General features: G+C 42.7%; 1 protein-coding gene across 1 annotated transcript in view; it reads right to left on the bottom strand.

The window, feature by feature from the left end:
* Positions 1-19,940, bottom strand: part of itpr3 (inositol 1,4,5-trisphosphate receptor, type 3) — a 350,279-nt gene that overhangs the window by 167,107 nt on the left and 163,232 nt on the right. Inside the window, exons 26-27 of the mRNA XM_018091571.2 lie at positions 5,344-5,508; positions 4,604-4,678 (exon numbers count right to left, since the gene is read on the bottom strand). Of these exons, the coding sequence (XP_017947060.1) occupies positions 4,604-4,678; positions 5,344-5,508 (240 nt within the window). The remainder of the gene's footprint in view (positions 1-4,603; positions 4,679-5,343; positions 5,509-19,940) is intronic.

Raw genomic sequence — 19,940 nt, 5'->3', positions numbered from 1 at the left:
AAGGCCTCCTCCCTACGTGAAAGGCGGCTGTTAAACGCAAGAAGTGTGAGCCTGTTCTAAGTTCTGGGATACCAATCGTGACAACACTATTTCAATGGCTATATCAAGTTATCCTTGCTTCAAAGTGTGTTATTATTTCCTAGTGGAATTTCCCCTGAGGTGTGCTCCTCAGTGTCCACTAGGTGGAGGCACTGTGCTAAGATCCCAGTTCTCAGTATCTTTCACATTGCTAAGAGAATCTAAAAATATCCTGTTTTAACAAGTATACAGCCCAAAGCACTGATTGTGCCAAGAAAGGGTTACAGAGAAATTAAGTGTGAAACCAATTATTGTTAATGCATTATAAATAACATTTAAAACAAGAAAATGTTAATTGTTTAATTAAACAAAAAGCAGAATTCATATTTAACATAAGTTACATATTAAATCATTACTGTTCTCAATTCATTCCATTAATAAGAAAAAGTAGAAGTGTTAAGAATCACCCTATGTGGCTTAACTCTGAGGTAAAGAAGTTAATAGGGAGAAAAAGGAAAGCTTTTAAGAAATATAAGTCAGAGGGGACAGTAGATGCGTTTAATGATTATAAACACTATAACAGTTGTTGTAAAACAGCAATCCGGAACGCAAAGATAGAAAATGAGGAGCGCATCGCGGCCGAGGCCAAGACTAACCCCAAAAAGTTTTTTAAGTATATTAATAGTAAAAAGATGCAGGTTGAGGGTGTGGCCCCATTGAGTTATAGTAACAATATGGTTACAGCGGATACAGAAAAGGCAGATGTGCTTAACCAGTTCTTTTCTTCTGTGTATTCAGTAGAGGAGCCAGAGGGCCAAGTCCCACCTAAGAGCTGCACTGTTGCCTCAGCTCCAAATACAGTGGTTGGAACAGGATATGGTGCTTAAAGGGTTACACACGATAAATGTAAACAAGGCACCTGGGCCAGATGGAATACACCCTCGGGTACTGAGAGAGCTAGGGGCAGAATTGCAGTGGCCCTTGTTTCTGATATTCTCAGACTCGCTTTCATCAGGTATGGTACCTAGGGATTGGAAGAAGGCGAATGTCATTCCCATATTTAAAAAGGGAGTAAGATCTCAGCCTGGCAATTATAGGCCTGTAAGTTTGACATCCGTGGTGGGCAAGTTATTTGAAGGCTTGTTAAGGGATCACATACAAAATTATGTAGTGGAGAATGGCATTATGAGCAGTAATCAGCATGGCTTTATGAAGGACAGGTCATGTCAGACCAATTTAATTGCTTTTTATGATGAGGTAAGTAAGAAGCTGGACAGTGGGGATGCAGTAGATATAATCTATTCGGATTTTGCCAAAGCAAATGCTTTGGCAAAATCCGAATAGATTATATCTACTGCATCCCCACTGTTCCCCACAAACGACTGCTTTCTAAGCTAAGGTCTATTGGTCTTAGTGAAGTCGTTTGCACATGGATAGAAAACTGGCTACAGGATCGGGTACAGAGGGTGGTTGTTAATGGCACATTCTCTACTTGGAATAAGGTTCTCAGTGGGGTCCCTCAGGGTTCTGTACTGGGTCCACTTTTGTTTAATTTGTTCATAAATGACTTAGGGGAGGGTATTATGAGTAATGTATCAGTGTTTGCAGATGACACAAAACTCTGCAGACCAGTCAATTCTATCCAGGATGTGACATCCCTGCAGCAGGATCTTGACCAACTGGCAATCTGGGCAGCTAAGTGGCAGATGAGATTTAATGTGGATAAATGTAAGGTCATGCACCTGGGATGTAAAAATATGCAAGCTCCGTATACCCTTAATGGGACTGCACTAGGCAAATCCATAATGGAGAAGGACCTTGGAGTCCTTGTAGATAATAAACTTGGCTGTAGCAAGCAATGAACTTGATGGACGTATGTCTTTTTTCAACCCAACTTACTATGTTACTATGTTACTATGTTACATTTATTTGGCTGATAATGAAAAATGGGTAAACTACCACTTTATTCAAAATTAATTTATTTAGTAACCTGATACCTTTCCTTATCAATACATTGAAATGGATGGCCAAGGTATATTGCCATACATAAACAGCACTGCCTCAAGGCAACTTCCTTGTGAAGGAAGGATACTTGTTAGGTACATTTCTTTATCGTGTATACAGTGTGCTGGTGCATCTGTTCATGGTGTTTAGTGGCTTTGCAACCCAAACATTTTTTAGAACTTGTTAAGCATCTTGTTTTAATTACTATTTTCTGTTGAAGAAATCGCATTGCAAACACCCACCTTTTAAACCCATATTTTGGGTTACAGGTTTTACATTAAAAACAAGAGTGTCAGCTATGGAGTCTCACAAGCAGAATAATGTTTGAGGGGGGAAAAAACTCCTTTCATTAGCTAAAATGTAAACAGTATAACAGGTATATAAGTGTTTACATAGTCTTCCTATCCACTATTAAATGTTTTAAATGTTTTTCCATGAAAAAAAAAACATTAGTTAAGGTATTTTTCCCTGTGGAAGCTTTCTTAAATAAAAAGATCAGCAGCTTTTAGATATTACCTTGAGTAGGGTCAGATAGTTGAGGATATATGAGTTGGGATCATTGAACATATTCCCCCACCGCAAAGGGGCAGGGATCAAATAATGACCAATAACAAAACTGACACCCAGTGGATACATATACTGAACTAATGGAGTCTGCAGGGGTTAAATGGGGGTTTTAATCTTCATTTGTAAACAATTTATTCTCTGCAATTACATTTGAATGTCCCTTTATATATGTTGTTTCATAACAATATTGAGTTGATACACATGTATCATACAGTAGCCATGCATAATATTTGGAAACAAGGGTATTCCTATCTTATGGTGAGGCAGCACTTGTTGTGCCACAACCCCATGGTGACCGATGACTTCCTCACTTCTGTAGTGAAGTGACACTGATTGCGTCACATCTCCATGGCAACCAATTGATATTTCCAGTTGCTGATGTGGCAAGTAAATTTAATGGCATTTAAATTGCTGCACTGTAACTAATAAGGAGATTTGGTTGAGAAAGAGTGTAGATGGCTTCCTAAACATCGCCATATAATATTGCAGATCATAATATTATTGTGGATATAATAAATGTTATGTTTTAAGAAGTTTTCAGAGTGTGGCTGAGCTGGATACTTTATATGGTTCTGTGGTTCTGAGTAACTCACCACTTACTGAGCATACACAGTTACGCACCCTATTTTTACTGCAATTTGCATGTGTGTAAATGTGTGCAAGTGTGCTTCACATTTGCTGGATATATAGATAGTGAAAAAAATACTCCCTATTGTAAAATATAAGGATATTATATGTATATTTTTTCTACCCCCACTTTGATTAACTTGGTGTTTGATGGGAAGTACAAACCTTATCCCAAAATAGTGCTGTGCACCCAGGCATTTGTGAATCTTAAATATACATGTTCCTATATAGAAAACATGTCTTTGCATATGCCACCATTCCTACTAAAAAGAGATACAAGGGAGGTTCCATTTAAATATTCGGAAAGGTTCCTTTACTGTGAGAGCTGTGAAGTTGTGGAATCCCCTTCCTGAATCAGTCGTACTGGCTGATACATTATATAGCTTTAAGAAGGGGCTAGATGAATTCTTAGCAAGTGAGGGAATACAGGGTTATAGGAGATAGCCCTTAGTACAAGTTGATCCAGGGACTGGTCTGATTGCCATATTGGAGTCAGGAAGGAATTTTTTCCCCTCTGTGGCAAATTAGAGAGGCTTCAGATGGGGTTTTTTGCCTTCCTCTGGATCAACTAGAAGTTAGGTAGGTTATATATAGGCATTATGGTTGAACGTGATGGATGTACATCTTTTTTCTACCTAACTTACTATGTTACTAAGGAGAGGATGCCCCCATCTGCACTTTTAAATAACCAATTGCCCAAAAATGTTTAAACTTTTGTTAAACTGATGTTTTAGGCTGGCTTCTCAGTAATCCAGGTGAAGATTCTAAACTGTTACAATTTGCTAAATTAGTTAATACATTTCAGCATCTGTGGAATGTTGTATCAAACTGAAACAGCTGACTTTAATTTAACTCTGGGATTAATCTCAGCAGTGCCAAAGAAATGTATAAACTAATGTAGCAAATTAGAACACATTATAAAGTCTGTTATACCTCCTCACAGAGCCGGCCATAGGAAACATAAGAAGGTGAAAAATGAAACTTTAAACTTCACTATTAAAAAAAGCCTCAAAAATAAAAAAAAATATAAAGCAATTTAAAATGTTTTATTTCTGATGTACTATGTGAAAACAATGAACTGAAAAAAAAAGCACTTTAAAGGTGCCCAAACCACTTTAAACACGTTGTTAAATCTTAACATAGATACAGAAGCATCACAACAAAGAGAACTAACAAAATTTCAGCTTCAGAGAAGCAGTACTATATAGTAAGAATTTTATAAATATGATAAAAATCTGCAAAGAAAAATAATGAAAATGTAAAAAAACATATAAACTTAAATATTAACGCAAAGGCAAAAAGCAGCAGAAGTAAGAGAAATTCAAGGGACACATTCCTAATTTTGCAACCATAAACAGAATAGATCTTATTATCAATATGATCTCACCCCTTTCACAATTTGGTAATTTTCACTGCTCTTCTCCATAACTGGTTTTCCTGAGTTATCCTGATTCTCTACATGCTGGAACATATAGATGAAAACAATTAATTATTATTACATTAAGGGGTGAGCAAATTATTTCACCTGATATAGATATCTGTTGCAAAATTCTTGTTAAAAAAATGTTGGAGAATGTGCACTAAAACTTTATCATGCATTTTGTTTGGCCTGAAAAAAAACACCAACTGACGTTGATGCATTTAGCACAAGAAAAAGCAGGGAGTAAAAAAACTGGCATTGACTCCAATGTATTTAGCAAAAGAAAAAATGCATCAAAAACAGTCACTGACTTCAATGCATTTAGCAAAATTTGGAAATATCACCATTTCCCTAATTTTTTCATGGTTTTGTGCTTTTTTTGAGTTTTTTTACATTTTACTTTTAAATGTTACAATTGCATTAAGGGAACATTTATTACTCTGGAGGGTAGGGAAATGTCTGATGTTGTGGCATCATAAATTCCCCAGTAAAGAAGATTGCTCTAGTAATGTGTTGTAGCTATGGACAAAGATGTCTAATGTCATCGGAGGAACAAAGCGGGCAGTTTGGAAATTATCTGGAGATAAATGTAGGGGGGGGCACTGATAGAGAGTTTTGTATGTAAGGATCTTATTAGATCTTTTTATTAGATTGAAAACACCGAAGAGATTGGTCACTCTGCAAATTATTTAGGATAAAGGCATTACCTCTTTTTTGTCCTTCTTATTGCCATCTGTTGAGCCAATAATCCCTGTGTTTCCTTTTTTATCCACCCAGAGCTCTGATTTCTCCACCATCGTCCTCAGCCTGTCCAGTTCAGATTTGATTACTTTATAGTTATCAACATCTTGTGTAGAAATTAGCAGCTGAACCTGACACAAAAAATGAGAAAAGATAGAGGGAAAGGTTATTTTGCAATGTAATTTCCAGCATGTCTTCACTCTGCAGCCAACTAAGGCTACAAAATTCATCAAGTCCATGAAGTTCAACTCTTCCAAGTGAACCCAGCACACACAAACCTATACTGACCTATCTATACGCTCACATACATAAACCATTTATAACAACATCAATACTAAGGGGGAGATTCACTAATCCACGAATCCGAATCCCGAAAGAGAAAAATTCGGATTGGAAATGAAAATTTTGGCGTCTTTTTGTCGCCGTCGTGACTTTTTCGTATTTGTCGCGGCTTTTTCATTGCCACCGCGACTTTATCGTATTTTGTGCGACTATTTTGTCCCCGTCGCGATTCGTATTGAGCTATTGTAAATGGCGGAAAAATCAATCCGATTTTTTCGCGACAGCGATGAAAAAGTCACGGAAAATATACGAAAAAGTCGCAACGGCGATGAAAAAGTCGCAGAACATTCGAAAAAGTTGTGACGGCGGTGAAAAAGTCGCAAAAAATACCGATCATTACGAAAAAAACGCCTTTCGGCCCGTTCGTGGATTAGTAAATCTCCCCCCAACTCTAGATTAGTATCACAATAGCCTTGGATATTATGCTTATTCAAGAAATAAACCAAGCCCCTCTTTAAGGCATTAACAGAATAGGCCATCAAGTTAAGAACAAGTTAATCATATTATAATGGTGCAATATAGTTAAGCATTAACTTGCCTGACACGATATTGAGCTTTGCTAATATTGGTCATTGCTGAAATTCTGGAAGAAAGCACAGAGTGTATCTTTTAATTGCACAAGGGAGCCATGTAATACAGGGCTCTGGATACATTTGCAGGTTCACCTGCAGCATATTCCGTGTAAGCAAGAAAACACTATAAGTTTTTCCTCCAACCTTTGAATCTTGTCTTGCATTTCCAATAAAAGTGGTAGTTTACTGATCCCACTTTTTGTAAAGATACCCCTTGGATTACTCTTGTCCAACAGCTTGAAGGCTGAGAGCAGTTTGAAAGCCTGGGGAACTTCCTGTATCTCAAACAATGCCAGTATATCTATGGCCACAACTCTTCTTACCACCAAGTGTTTAAACATTTTTTAACAGTCCTACCACCTGATGATTTTGGAAATTTTGAGTAATTTACATAGTTTGTTTGTGACATTGGCATACCATGTTCCACAAGAATTTCCTTTGGGTTACTCATATGTGTAACCATCAGAAATAATTCCTTTGCAATGCTTTTTGAATAAGCCTTCTTTTGGGGAATCACCTCTGGATACCATCTGACATAATCAAGAACAAAAAGAATTTAAAGGTGTTCCTTAGCATACTTGGACTAGAAGAGCTACCAGATCTTTGGTCAGCCATTTAAAAGGTACCTAAGCTATGGATAAGGGTACTATTGAAAGCAATATCTCAGACAGCTTATTTGCCCTTCACTACTGAGTCTGACTCCTGAAACAATGTTGCAATGCAGCTGATTGAAGCTAATCATAATAAGGTATATTCTCTAATCATTTCAATTAGTAAAAAAGACCAGATTTGATAGCTGACAAAGGTTTCATAAGGCCTAGTGTAAGATGTCTGACCACACGAGGACAGGACAAGAATACATCAAATAAAGAAATTTACTTACAATATAGTTTAGCTAGCACTTATGGTATTTATTAGGTCCTATTTAGAAATGTTATTTAGTTACCCTTTCAGCAAAGGAAAGGTTTTAAGAGAACCCTTACAAATTTTTGATTATTAGCCTGCTGCCTACACTACATTTATGGGGCTCCAGCCTGCTTTATAGCCGGCTTTATAGCTGCTCAAAATATTAACTACCACCATTAATTATATTAATTATTAACTATATTTTGAAAATTTTCTACACTTGCAGCAGACTAGTATCTGACTTATAGTGTGAACTAAAATTCAGTCTGGTTTGTATTGCATAGGTTAAGTTTTGGGTTTTGTATTTTTGAATAACACCCCAATAAACTGTGCTATCTGCATCTCACCTTGAGCAATAACTCATGGTATAAATTCAAATTAAACTTTATTACTGCTATATTTATAAAATGTCACGATAATGCTTGAATCATTTCAACAAAAATTTCGAGTTTACATTTGAAAATCCCATTTTTAAGTTTAAACGGACATTCATTTCCACGAATCCTCTTATTTTTCCAAAAAAACAGGAATTGCTCCAGCAGCAATTTTAGAAACATTGGAACTCTTGGAAAACAATAATGTGTTTCACTTTAAACTGGGTGAAACCGAAAACAATGATGGGATTAATTTCCCTTTGAAAAGTGTTAAACTGAAAACAATGAGGGGATTAACTTGTCATTGACTATTATATTCTTCTACTATTCTAAGCCTCCATAGTACACAAAAAAATAACTAAACATTAATAAATCACGAATATAGGAGTTATTTTTGAAAAACTTGAATTTTCTGGGTATAATAATGAAAAAAATCGGGTTCCGGTGAAAACCCACTTGTAAATCTCAAAATTATCTAGTAGTAAGAAAAAATCTGACTTTATCTCATAATTGCTAAGTAAATGTGCCCCTTTGATTCCTTTTGGCTGGGGGGGGTGTGCTTAGTAGGTTGCACTATAAACGCATGCAAATGTAACTATGAGCGTGTAATTTTACCTATTGTATTGCTTTGTTTTTCTGGCACTACAGGTGAATAGGTCTAAATTATCATTGATGGTTATTCAGCCTGACTGATATAGGCACTTCTGGCAGATTTGTCAGGTTATGAAAGTATGGTTGGTAAAGGCTGAATGGTTCATCCTGGGTAAGAGTCTTTTGGTTCACACTGGCACAAAAAGTGGTGCACCATAGGGGGTTACAGGTCAGGTTTTCTGCTGTGTGCTAGAAGGCAGACTTGTTTTGGTTCTGTTTGTTCAATTTTTGGTTATATGGTGTTCAGGATACAGAGCTTGTTTGTTTTCTTGCATATCAGATAGGTAGCTTATTTAGACTTCAGATGATGTAAGCATCTGGTAAGTGACACTTGCTTTGTCAGTGCCCTCCTTGAACCTCCAGCAGTTATGGAATCTACTTTTTTATGTTTACGTTCCTGTATGTTCCTCCCATTAGACTGCCTCTAGCTATAGTGTTTATGCCTTGTTGCTTGGAGTATCATAGTCTTAACTTTATGTGCAGGTATTTCTTGTTAGTGAAAATAATATTGCCATCCTCTGCACTCTATCAGCCTTGTGGGTTTTCATTTTGTGCATAAATGGAAATAAGCGTTGGGTAAATTATACTGCAAATTGTCAAGCTTCTAACAGGATTGTATCTGATCATCCAGGGCTAACAAATTACATATGGTACATTGTCACAGGGCTCTCTGTCTAGGTGACTTTTCTAGATATTGCACTCCTGTGGTCTGCCTTTGTTTTCTGGATTTCAAATAATGTTGTTGATCTGTAGAGAGGGTGTGCCTTGTGATAGTCAGCCACACCTGGATGCTGATGGATTATTAACCCTTCTGATATTTATTAGAATATCCATATGTCCAGTACCAAAATCAACTTCTTGAGGGCACTGTTTTTTTCCTGTATGTATATATGTTTTTGTATACATGATTAAAATTGATTGGCATTTTGTGTCTGATTCTGAGCATCTGCCTAGGTACTTCCGCCTGCCACCATGGTAGAAAGCCATAAGAAGGCGGTAGTTCAATGATAAAGTCCGCTAAATGCATCCAGGGCCAAGAGGGAACAGGTAAAGGCTGCAGAAAACCACTAGGTAAAGAACCACTAGGCTTAGAAAAGGCACAGATAATATACAAAGTGACAAATCTCTTTGTGGCCATCTTTCTGCTTAGATGGCCACCATACCAGATGATTTAACAGTCTATTTTACATCATGCCCAACTTGTTTGGAACAGTGGGATTGTTGAATTACAGATGTTTAAGAACAGAGAGAGATGAAGATCAGAAGGAACATAAGCCAATGGGAGTGTCTGGAGGCACTGAAGAGGGTCAGGATGCCTGAGGAGAGCTGATGCTAAAGACTTTTTCAAAGATTTAAAGGCTTTCAAGGCTTTTGGGGACCAAATGTTAGGTTCCCCACCCTTTCAGATGAGAGCCAGAATAGGTGCAATACGAGAAGAGAACCCCTTAACAAACTGCTTATAATAATTGGCAAAGCCAATTGGTTTGGCAAAATGGCTTTGGTGCTGGTTGGAAGGGGCCGTAATTGTAGAGGATTAATTTCAAACTCTTCCTGAGAGATGATGTAACCTCAATTGAGAAAATACTTCCTGCACCTGAGCTCAGTGACTTATTCAGTCCTTGGATAAAACAAGAATATTGTCTATGTAGATGACCACGGATTGACCCAGAAGACAGCAGGTGCATTACCCACAAAGAGCATAACCAGATAGTCATAATGCCTATCTCTGGTGCTAAAAGCTGTCTTCCACGCATCGCCTCTCATATTCTGATCATTAGGTCTAGTTTAGTGAAGACCCAAGCCCCTCTCAATAGCTCGAATAACTCAGAGATGAGGGGTAGGGAGTTGCAGACCTTTATGGTAATCTTGGTGAGACCCCTGTAATTGATACAGGGATGAAGACCCCCCTTTCTTTTCAACAAAGAAGAATCCCCAGCCCCAGCAGGAAAACTAGACATCTGGATAAACCCTCATGAAAGATTATCTTAAATGTACTCTCTCATTGCTTGCCCCAGAAGGAGAACTAGACAGCTGGATAAACTGTCATGGAAGATTATCTTGAATGTACTCTCACATACTCTCATTGCTTGGGTTTCAGCTGGAGACAGCGGATAAGTACAGCTAAGTACAGCATCTAGGGGGCTTGGTTCCAGAAGGAAGATCAATGGGACAATCATATGGATGATGAGGAGGAAGAGTCTCAGTAGATTTTTTACTTAATACATCAATAAATTATTTGTATGCAGAGGGCAGGGACTGAAGATCAAGAGAGGCCACGATTATCAAATAAATGTAGTAGTAACTCCAATGAGTGATTTGAATAATAAACCAGTCAGTGGAAGGATTATACAGATGGAGCCAAGGTAAACCCAAGACCACTGGAGCAGATGGGCAATTAATTATGAGGAAGGACAATTTCTCTTTACGCAGGAACCCCCACTATCAGAGGTAATCCCCTCATTGTTTCAGAGATTATTATCAACGTGAAAGGTCTATCAACAATCACCAAAACCCGCAAGGGGGTAGACGAGGCAAACAGAGGAATTTCAAGATGCTTGGTAAAGGCTCCATGAAATTTACTGAAGATCTGGAATAAAAGAAGGCTTGTAAGTTGAAAGCAGGAATCTATGAGAATTCTTTTGGGGAGAAGGTTCAATGCACCCTAATAAGATGCCCCAATCTGCTGGCAAATGAGCCTTGCCACCACAGTACAGGTATAAGCCAGTGAAATGCCTCCGAAGTTTCTCTTGTTTGGTTAGATGAGCCCTACTGATCCGCATTGGTTTCTCAGTGGAAGTGGAAGGAGCCTGGGGGCGGAGCTCTTAAAAAGCAGCCTTTAAAACTATGGTGTTATATTTGGCTGGAATCCTTTACCATGATCTTTATCAACTTGGTGTTCCCTAAGACATGTCAATCTTGATGATGAGAGCAATTAGATCCTCCAGTTGTTCAAAGAGACCTCTGGAAACTGGTTATCCTTTAGCTTGTCTGACAATCCCTGATAAAAGGCTGCCACATGGGCCTCATTGTTCCAGGCGGTTTCTATAGCCAGGGTTTGAAATTCAATGGCATACTAGCTAGCACTGCGATTCCCTTGGCGGATCTGCATGAAATGGGAAGCAGCTGCAGCTTCATGACCAGGAGCATCAAAGATGGTCTGAAAAGTCTATAGAATGGCTTTGGCATCATTAATAGGTGGAGAATTATTTTCCCAGAGAGGAGATTCTTATTCCAGCACTTTGCCCTTCAGCTTGGAGATGATATATCCCACCTTAGCTCTTTCAGAAGAATAGCTAGAAGGTTGCAGTTCGAATTGTATAAGGCACTGGTTTACACAGTCTTTACAAGCCTGAGGATCCCCACTGTAGCGATGTTGTAGCAGGATGCGGGGTTCTTTCAGTGTTGCCATAGGAGATGGCCCAGTCACATTTGTTACATTCTGGAAGTTAAGATGCTGCACATTGAATTATTTGAGGTGATTTTCAGAAATGTCAAAAAAGAAAACCTGCATTTATCATATCTTCGCAGTTTGGAGTAGAAAGACATTTAAATTTGGCAGAATTTATACTTCTCAAAAATGGATTTCAGTGGTCAGCATACTTTTTTCTTCTTAACCACACATAAAACAGGCAGTATGTATTTTAAGTAGAAATAAAACCCATGACATTAAGATGCACTATATACACTGGTCATCATAAGGTTAAATAGATCCCTGGCATTCATAATTAGGATGTTTAATATTGGTATTTGATGACATGTGGTAAAATGCTGTAAAGTAAAAGGTTGAAGGTGGTTTTTAAAAATTTCACCAAATTAAGAAAAGTTTTGCAGCTTGGTAGTTTTACCAAAGATATATGGCAACTTTACTTTTAAAAAACACAGTAAATGTGTTGATTTTGCAATACCTGGAATAGCCATGATAGTTCATATACATTAAACTTGGGGGCCTCTAGGACCACATGTTTTGGTTAACCTTTGCACACCAAACTGTAAACCCCTTGCATTCATATTTAGGATATTTTTTGTTAGGACCAAAATCCTGTAAACTACAAGTTTTGAGGTGATATCCACATTTTTAAAAATTGTTTAAAAAAAAAAGGTAACAAGGAAAGTATTGCAGTTGGGTAGACATGCTGGACTTTTACTTTACACATGCAATGATAGGCTCCTTAAAGAATCACTCCACTCTCTGCCTGCTTCTTTTTCCAGTACTTCCACTTCCTCTCTACAGGCTTTCTTTCTATCATTGTACAGGTGCTGCTCGAACACAAGTGATTAGCACTAAGGATTGTATACATATCTCCAGCAACACTACATATACAGTGGAGGAAATAATTATTTGACCCCTCACTGATTTTGTAAGTTTGTCCAATGACAAAGAAATGAAAAGTCTCAGAACAGTATCATTTCAATGGTAGGTTTATTTTAACAGTGGCAGATAGCACATCAACAGGAAAATCGAAAAAATAACTTTAAATAAAAGATAGCAACTGATTTGCATTTCATTGAGTGAAATAAGTTTTTGAACCCCTACCAACCATTAAGAGTTCTGGCTCCCACAGAGTGGTTAGACACTTCTACTCAATTAGTCAACCTCATTGAGGACACCTGTCTTAACTAGTCACCTGTATAAAAGACACCTGTACACAGAATCAATCAATCAAGCAGACTCCAAACTCTCCAACATGGGATAGACCAAAGAGCTGTCCAAGGATGTCAGAGACAAAATTGTAGACCTGCACAAGGCTGGAATGGGCTACAAAACCATTAGCAAGAAGCTGGGAGAGAAGGTGACAACTGTTGGTGCGATTGTTCGAAAATGGAAGGAGCACAAAATGACCATCAATCGACCTCGCTCTGGGGCTCCACGCAAGATCTCACCTCGTGGGGTGTCAATGATTCTGAGAAAGGTGAAAAAGCATCCTAGAACTACACGGGAGGAGTTAGTTAATGACCTCAAATTAGCAGGGACCACAGTCACCAAGAAAACCATTGGAAACACATTACACCGCAATGGATTAAAATCCTGCAGGGCTCGCAAGGTCCCCCTGCTCAAGAAGGCACATGTGCAGGCCCGTCTGAAGTTTGCCAATGAACACCTGAATGATTCTGTGAGTGACTGGGAGAAGGTGCTGTGGTCTGATGAGACCAAAATAGAGCTCTTTGGCATTAACTCAACTCGCTGTGTTTGGAGGAAGAAAAATGCTGCCTATGACCCCCAAAACACCGTCCCCACCGTCAAGCATGGGGGTGGAAACATTTTGCTTTGGGGGTGTTTTTCTGCTAAGGGCACAGGACAACTTATTCGCATTAACGGGAAAATGGACAGAGCCATGTATCGTGAAATCCTGAACGACAACCTCCTTCCCTCTGCCAGGAAACTGAAAATGGGTCGTGGATGGGTGTTCCAGCACGACAATTCTGTGGTAGACAGGATAGATGAGGTAGTGGGCATAGTAAGGGAAAATGGGGGAGGAGACTTGCTTCGGGATACTGATAATGGCAGGGAGGCCCATAAGTTGTTTACACGTCATTCTCACGCCGGAACCAGTATTAAAAGGGGATTTATTACTTACCGTTACATCCTTTTCTCTTTAGTCCTATGGGGGACACAGGCCAACCCTCCCTGGAAACTGGGGAGTCAGTCATCCCTTCTCACTCAGCCGTGTTGTAGTTATTCAGTTCGAGTTTGCTCGGTTCCTTGGTAAATAACTGAGTTGTCTGGGAGTGGGCAGAGGGTTATAGAGGGTGGAGAAAAGTTATAATTAAAAGTGTCCTGCCTCCTGATGGGAGGAGATTAACCCCATGGTGCCTGTGTCCCCCATAGGACTAAAGAGAAAAGGATGTAACGGTAAGTAATAAATCCCCTTTTCTCTTACGTCCTGGGGGACACAGGCACCATGGGGACATACCAAAGCCGTCCCCAACTGGGAGGGAGGAAACAGAACTATTAACTTGTGTATGTGTGTGCAGTCTAAGTTTTAACTACCGACTGCAAAACTTTTCGCCCAAATGCTGCCTCGGCTGAGGCAAAGGTGTCAAAGCGATAAAATTTTGCGAAAGTATGAGCAGAAGACCAGGTTGCTGCTTTGCACAGTTGTTCCGCTGAGGCTAAGTTCCTGCACGCCCATGACGCGCCCAATGCTCTAGTGGAATGAGCTTTGATCACAAAGGGGGGCGCTTTACCGAGGGAAATGTATGCCTGGCGAACAGTTTCCCTTATCCAGCGAGCAATTGTGGCCTTAGAAGCTGCATTACCCTTTCGGCTGCCTGACGGAACTACAAAGAGTGTTCTAGCTTTCCGAAAATGAGCTGTTCTCTCCACGTAAGCTTTTAAGGATCTAACTACATCTAGCTTGTGTAGTTTGGACTCTTTTGGATTTTTGGGCGAGCTGCAAAATGATGGGAGCACTATCTCTTCGTTTAGATGGAAGGATGATACCACCTTTGGGAGAAAGGACGGCACTGTGCGTAGTACCGCTTTTTCCTCGTGGAAGATCAGATAAGGAGTGTCACAAGACAGTGCACTTAGTTCCGATACTCGTCGTATTGAGGAGATGGCCGTGAGAAATACTACCTTCCAGGTCAGCCAGGGAAGCTCGATGGTTTGGATAGGCTCAAAGGGAGCCTCCGAAAGTGCTGACAGAACAAGATTAAGGTCCCATGGTGGGACTGGGGGCCGCCAGGGTGGTGAAACATGAGCTACGCCCCGTAGGAATATTTTTACATCCTCCTGCAGGGCTAGTTTTTTCTGTAAGAGAATGGACAAGGCCGATACCTGGACCTTGAGAGATCCCAGACTCAGGCCCTTATCCAGGCCATCCTGAAGGAATTGGAGAATAAGAGGCATTCCTGCATCCTCATAAGGTATGTTCCTTTCGGAACACCAAAGTATGAAGATCTTCCAGATTCTGTGATATACCTTGGAGGATATTGTCTTCCTAGCGCAGAGCATGGTCCTGGCTACTACTGTCGAGAACCCTTTTCGGGTCAAGATATTGGTTTCAAGCGCCACGCCATCAAATTGAACATTTTGGGATTGTGGTGAAATATTGGTCCCTGACGAAGTAGATCTGCCCGTATGGGAAGCGGTATTGGAGGATCGATTGAGAGGTTCACCAGGTCTGTGAACCAAGACCTCCGAGGCCAGTTTGGGGCCACTACTATGAAGGTGCCTCGTTCTTTTCGCATCCTCTTGAGAAGACGTGGAAGCATGGCAATGGGAGGAAAGGCGTAGGCTAGTGGAACTCCCCAGGGAGCTGTCATGGCATCTACCCCTATGGCGAGATGGTCTCTGACCTTGGAGATGAAACGTGATGTCTTCCGATTGTGGCGGGACGCCATGAGGTCGAGATCTGGGTTGCCCCACTGGTCCGCTATGAGGTTGAAGACTTCGGTATTCAGCTCCCACTCCGTGGGGTCTATTTGGTGGCGGCTGAGATAGTCCGCTTCCCAGTTCAGGAGTCCAGGGATGTGGACTGCGGAAATCTGTGGGACGTTGTTCTCCGCCCAGCGTAGGATTTTGCTGATTTCGCTCGCCGCGGCCACACTCTTGGTTCCCCCTTGGCGGTTGAGGTACGCCACAGCTGTGGCGTTGTCTGACTGAATCCTTATGGGTAGTCCTGTCAGTTGGTGTTCCCAGTGAGTCAGTGCCCTGTAGATGGCTCTGATTTCCAAAATGTTTATTGGGAGCTTTGTCTCTGTCGCTGTCCATAGGCCCTGGGCCGACAGATTTTGGAGGGTGGCGCCCCATCCCGATAAGCTGGCGTCTGTTGTGAGGATCTGCCATTCTGGGTCCACGAAGGATTTTCCCTCCGTTAGGTGAGATGGTGTTAACCACCAGTTCAGTGATTCGACTGTCTGGATCGCCAGAGAGATCCTTTGGTTGAGTGATTGATGTCGTCGCCAGGTTGAGAGAATGGTTCGTTGAAGGGGGCGAAGGTGGAACTGTGCGAAGGGTACTGCCTCCGTGGAGGCGACCATGACCCCCAGAACCTTCATGCAAAATCTGATGGATGGTTTCGGGATAGATTTGAGTTGACGGACCAGCAAGCGAATCTTGTGGATCTTTTCCTCCGGAAGGAGAACCTTCCCTTGATGAGTGTCGAGAAGTAGCCCGAGAAATTGTAGCCTCTGAGACGGTGAAAGGCATGATTTGTTCATGTTGATTGTCCAGCCGAAACTCTGCAGGGTTCGAATGGATAGGTCCAAGTTCTCCCGCGCTTGGTGTAATGAGCGTGCCTTGATCAGAAGGTCGTCTAAATATGGAGTGATATACACTCCATGGGCTCGGAGCAGGGCCGCCATGGTGGCCATGATCTTCGTAAAGATACGCGGGGCCGAGGAGAGGCCAAAGGGGAGAGCCACAAATTGGTAGTGGTGGTTGTGATAGGCAAACCGCAGAAACTTTTGGTGCGGAGGGTAGATCGGGACATGAAGGTAGGCGTCCTTCATGTCCAGGGACGTCAGGAATTCCTGGGGTTCCAACGCTCTTATGACTGATCTTAACGATTCCATTTTGAAGCGTCGGTAATGTACCCATTTGTTGAGGAGTTTTAGGTCCAATATCGGGCGGTAGGAGCCGTCCTTCTTGGGGACCACGAATAGGTTTGAGTAAAACCCCCGGAATTTTTGAGCTGGAGGAACTGGGATGATGACTCCGGCTCGGACAAGATCGTCTATAATAGATAGGAAGGCTACTTGTTTTTGAGGTTCCTTTGGGACTCGAGATAGGAAGAATCTCTGTGGAGGTGTTCGGTAGAATTCTATCCTGTAGCCGAAAGTGATTGTGTCTGTGACCCAGGAATCCTCTATGTGGTTGGCCCATGTAGTGGCGAAGTGTCTCAATCTTCCCCCGACCTGCAGGCTTGTCTGCGTGGCATGCGGCCAGTATTGCGGAAGAGTTTTTCTCGTTGGAATTCTTAGGGAAGGTCTTGCGAGACTGCCATGAGGTTCTTCCTCGGGATGTGGAGCCACCTCTGGAGGGAAAGGAGGATCTGGGTGGTGAAGATCCTTTCGAGAAGCGGGACCCTTGTCCGCGAAAAAAGCGTTGCCTCTTGAAGGAGGAGGAGGAGGAAGAAGACGAGGACGGTCTGCCCTTGGGCTTGTTCTGTGGTAACAGTGTACTTTTACCACCGGTGGCTTGTGAAATAATCTTTTCAAGTTCTTCCCCAAAAAGGCGTGAGCCCTTGAAGGGAAGGGAAGTGAGAGACTTCTTTGAGCTAAGGTCTGCGGACCACAGGCGAAGCCACAGGGATCGGCGAGCTGCTACCGAAAGAGCGGATGTGCGAGCTAGGACCTTAAGGGCATCCAGGGAGGCCTCACAGAGGAAAGAGCTGGCCTCTTGGATGTGAAGGGCGATTGATTCAATCTCCTCCACTGAGTCCTCTCTCTGGATACCTGTGATGATAGTGTCGGACCAGGTTTCCAGGGCTCGGCTTACCCATGCCATTGCGAGGATGGGTCTAAAGGCTGTGCCTGCTGAGGTAAAGATAGCCTTGAGAAAACCTTCAAGCTTTTTACCGGTAGCATCCTTGAAGGCAGATGCATCTGGGACGGGCAGGGCGGTGGTTTTAGAGAGGCGCGATACTGGGGCGTCCACCAGAGGTGGGTTGCTCCACTTTCCCAGTGCCTCCTTGGGGAAGGGGTAAAGTTTGGCAAATTTTCTAGTGACCTGGAACTTGTGTTCCGGGAGGTTCCATTCCTCCTGGATAATGGCCTGGAGTTGGTCATGAGCTGGAAAGTTAACCTCGTGTGAGGTAGCTCTGCCAAATAGCCCTTTGGAGGATTTGGGTCCCGTTCCGGGGTCCTCAATCTTGAGGGCCTGGAGTACTGCTGTGATGAGGTCATTAGGTGACCTAACAGTGTCTGGGGTCGTTGCGGAGGACTCCCCATCTGATGCCGAGGGGGATAGTTCCCCTTCGCTGAGGCCTTCCTGGTCGGAGTGGGACTCCGGTGAGGAAAGTGCAGTGGTGTCATTGGGTATGGGGCACTTGCGCTTGTTCGTGCCCTTAGAGGTGGAGGGTGCTGCTAGCTTCTAATATTTTGTCTAGAGAGGAGGCTAGGAGGGGAATTCCCTGTAGGCTAGACAGTGAGTTAGATAATGATACTGCCCAGGCTGGAGCCTCTGGAGCTCCTGAGGCCACATTGCCCGAGGGTAAGGGTAGTGTTGCCTGTGCCTTCTCCCCCAACCCTGATCCGGATGTTCCCGGGGGCCCTTGGGGTGTGGTGTGCTCAGCCTCTGTGGCTGCAGCTGTGCAGGTTTTGCAAACCGGTTCTTTCTGAGCCGACTTAAATTTGGCTTTGCACTGGGCACAGGCAAAGAAGGATATTTTGGGCGTCTGTTTCCCCCCCCTGAGGAATAGAGCATCGCCCGATCCCTCAGCCATATTGATCTGTGAGCCTTAGTCCCCACCCGTTACCGTGACTCTGTCTGGTGGTGGGAAGAGGAGCTCAGAGAGGCGAGAGAGAGTGCGGATCGTTAGGTAGGTGTCCTGCCTGGCGCCGATGTGAGTAGCGTGGTGCTCCGCTGTACGCGGTATTCTGCGCACTTGCCGACTGCCGGAAGGGGAGTGCCAAGTGAAAGGCGCGAAGGAAGGTGATGACCTGCGGCGGAAGCACTCCGCTCCCGCCGGAAGTGCCCGTGTGTTGCGCAATGCGCCGCCAACAGTCGCGCGGTTGATTCTCGCGCCAAACCCCCTTACCGCCTTGTGCCGAGTATCGGCCGAGGGAGCGGGTTTGGGACCGTGGAGGGTTCTGCTTACCCCTTCCGTCGGTCATCTCTCCCCGTTGCCTCTTAGGTGAGGGGGGGGGGGCACCGGCACCATGTGGTGGCGTTACAGCGGGTGTGCCGGTCGGTAGGAGGAGGCTAGGGAAGACCCCACGCTCCTAGGTATGTGCCATAGCCTCACCTGTGACCCTGCCTGGAGGAATATACCTCTTGGTAGGGATGTTAGGCTCTTTGAAATGTCCAGCGATGGGGGCTGACTCAACGAGTACAGACTAGCTGTCTCAGGTACCACCCCTGGTGTTAGGGCTAGGCACCAACCGAAGAAATCTTGAAACTGTCTCCTAGAGACCTTTTGTCCAACCTCCTGTTTGCGAGGACACTTAAACAACTGAGTTGTCTGGGAGTGGGCAGAGGGTTATAGAGGGTGGAGAAAAGTTATAATTAAAAGTGTCCTACCTCCTGATGGGAGGAGATTAACCCCATGGTGCCTGTGTCCCCCAGGACGTAAGAGAAATGTATGTTTACCAATGCAAGGAGTCTGACTGGTAAAATGGGAGAGCTGGAGGTACTGGCGTTGGAGCGGAAATATGATGTGATTGGTGTTGCTGAAACTTGGTTGAATGAGTCTCATGACTGGGCAGTTAATATTGGGGGGTATACATTGTTTCGGAGGGACAGGGGCAATAGAAAAGGAGGAGGAGTGTGTCTGTTCATTAAGCACGACTTAAAAGCAAATATTAAGGAGGAAGTGATGGGGGGAACAGAGGGAGCTGAATCCTTATGGGTTGAGCTTCTCACAGATAGTAAAGAATCTACCAAACTAATTGTAGGGGTATGCTATAGACCCCCTAATGTAAGCGAAGAGGAGGAGGCCCAGCTCCTGTTGCAAATAGAAAAGGCTGCTAGTTTGGGGCAAGTGATAATAATGGGGGATTTTAATTACCCTGATATTGACTGGGGCAATAGTACTGCCAGGGCAGTAAATGGGA

Source organism: Xenopus tropicalis, chromosome 2 (genome assembly GCF_000004195.4).
Source record: "Xenopus tropicalis strain Nigerian chromosome 2, UCB_Xtro_10.0, whole genome shotgun sequence".
In the NCBI taxonomy this organism is placed as follows: Eukaryota; Metazoa; Chordata; class Amphibia; order Anura; family Pipidae; genus Xenopus; species Xenopus tropicalis.
Note: the sequence above shows the minus strand (reverse complement) of the source record. Positions and strands in the feature narration are given on the sequence as shown.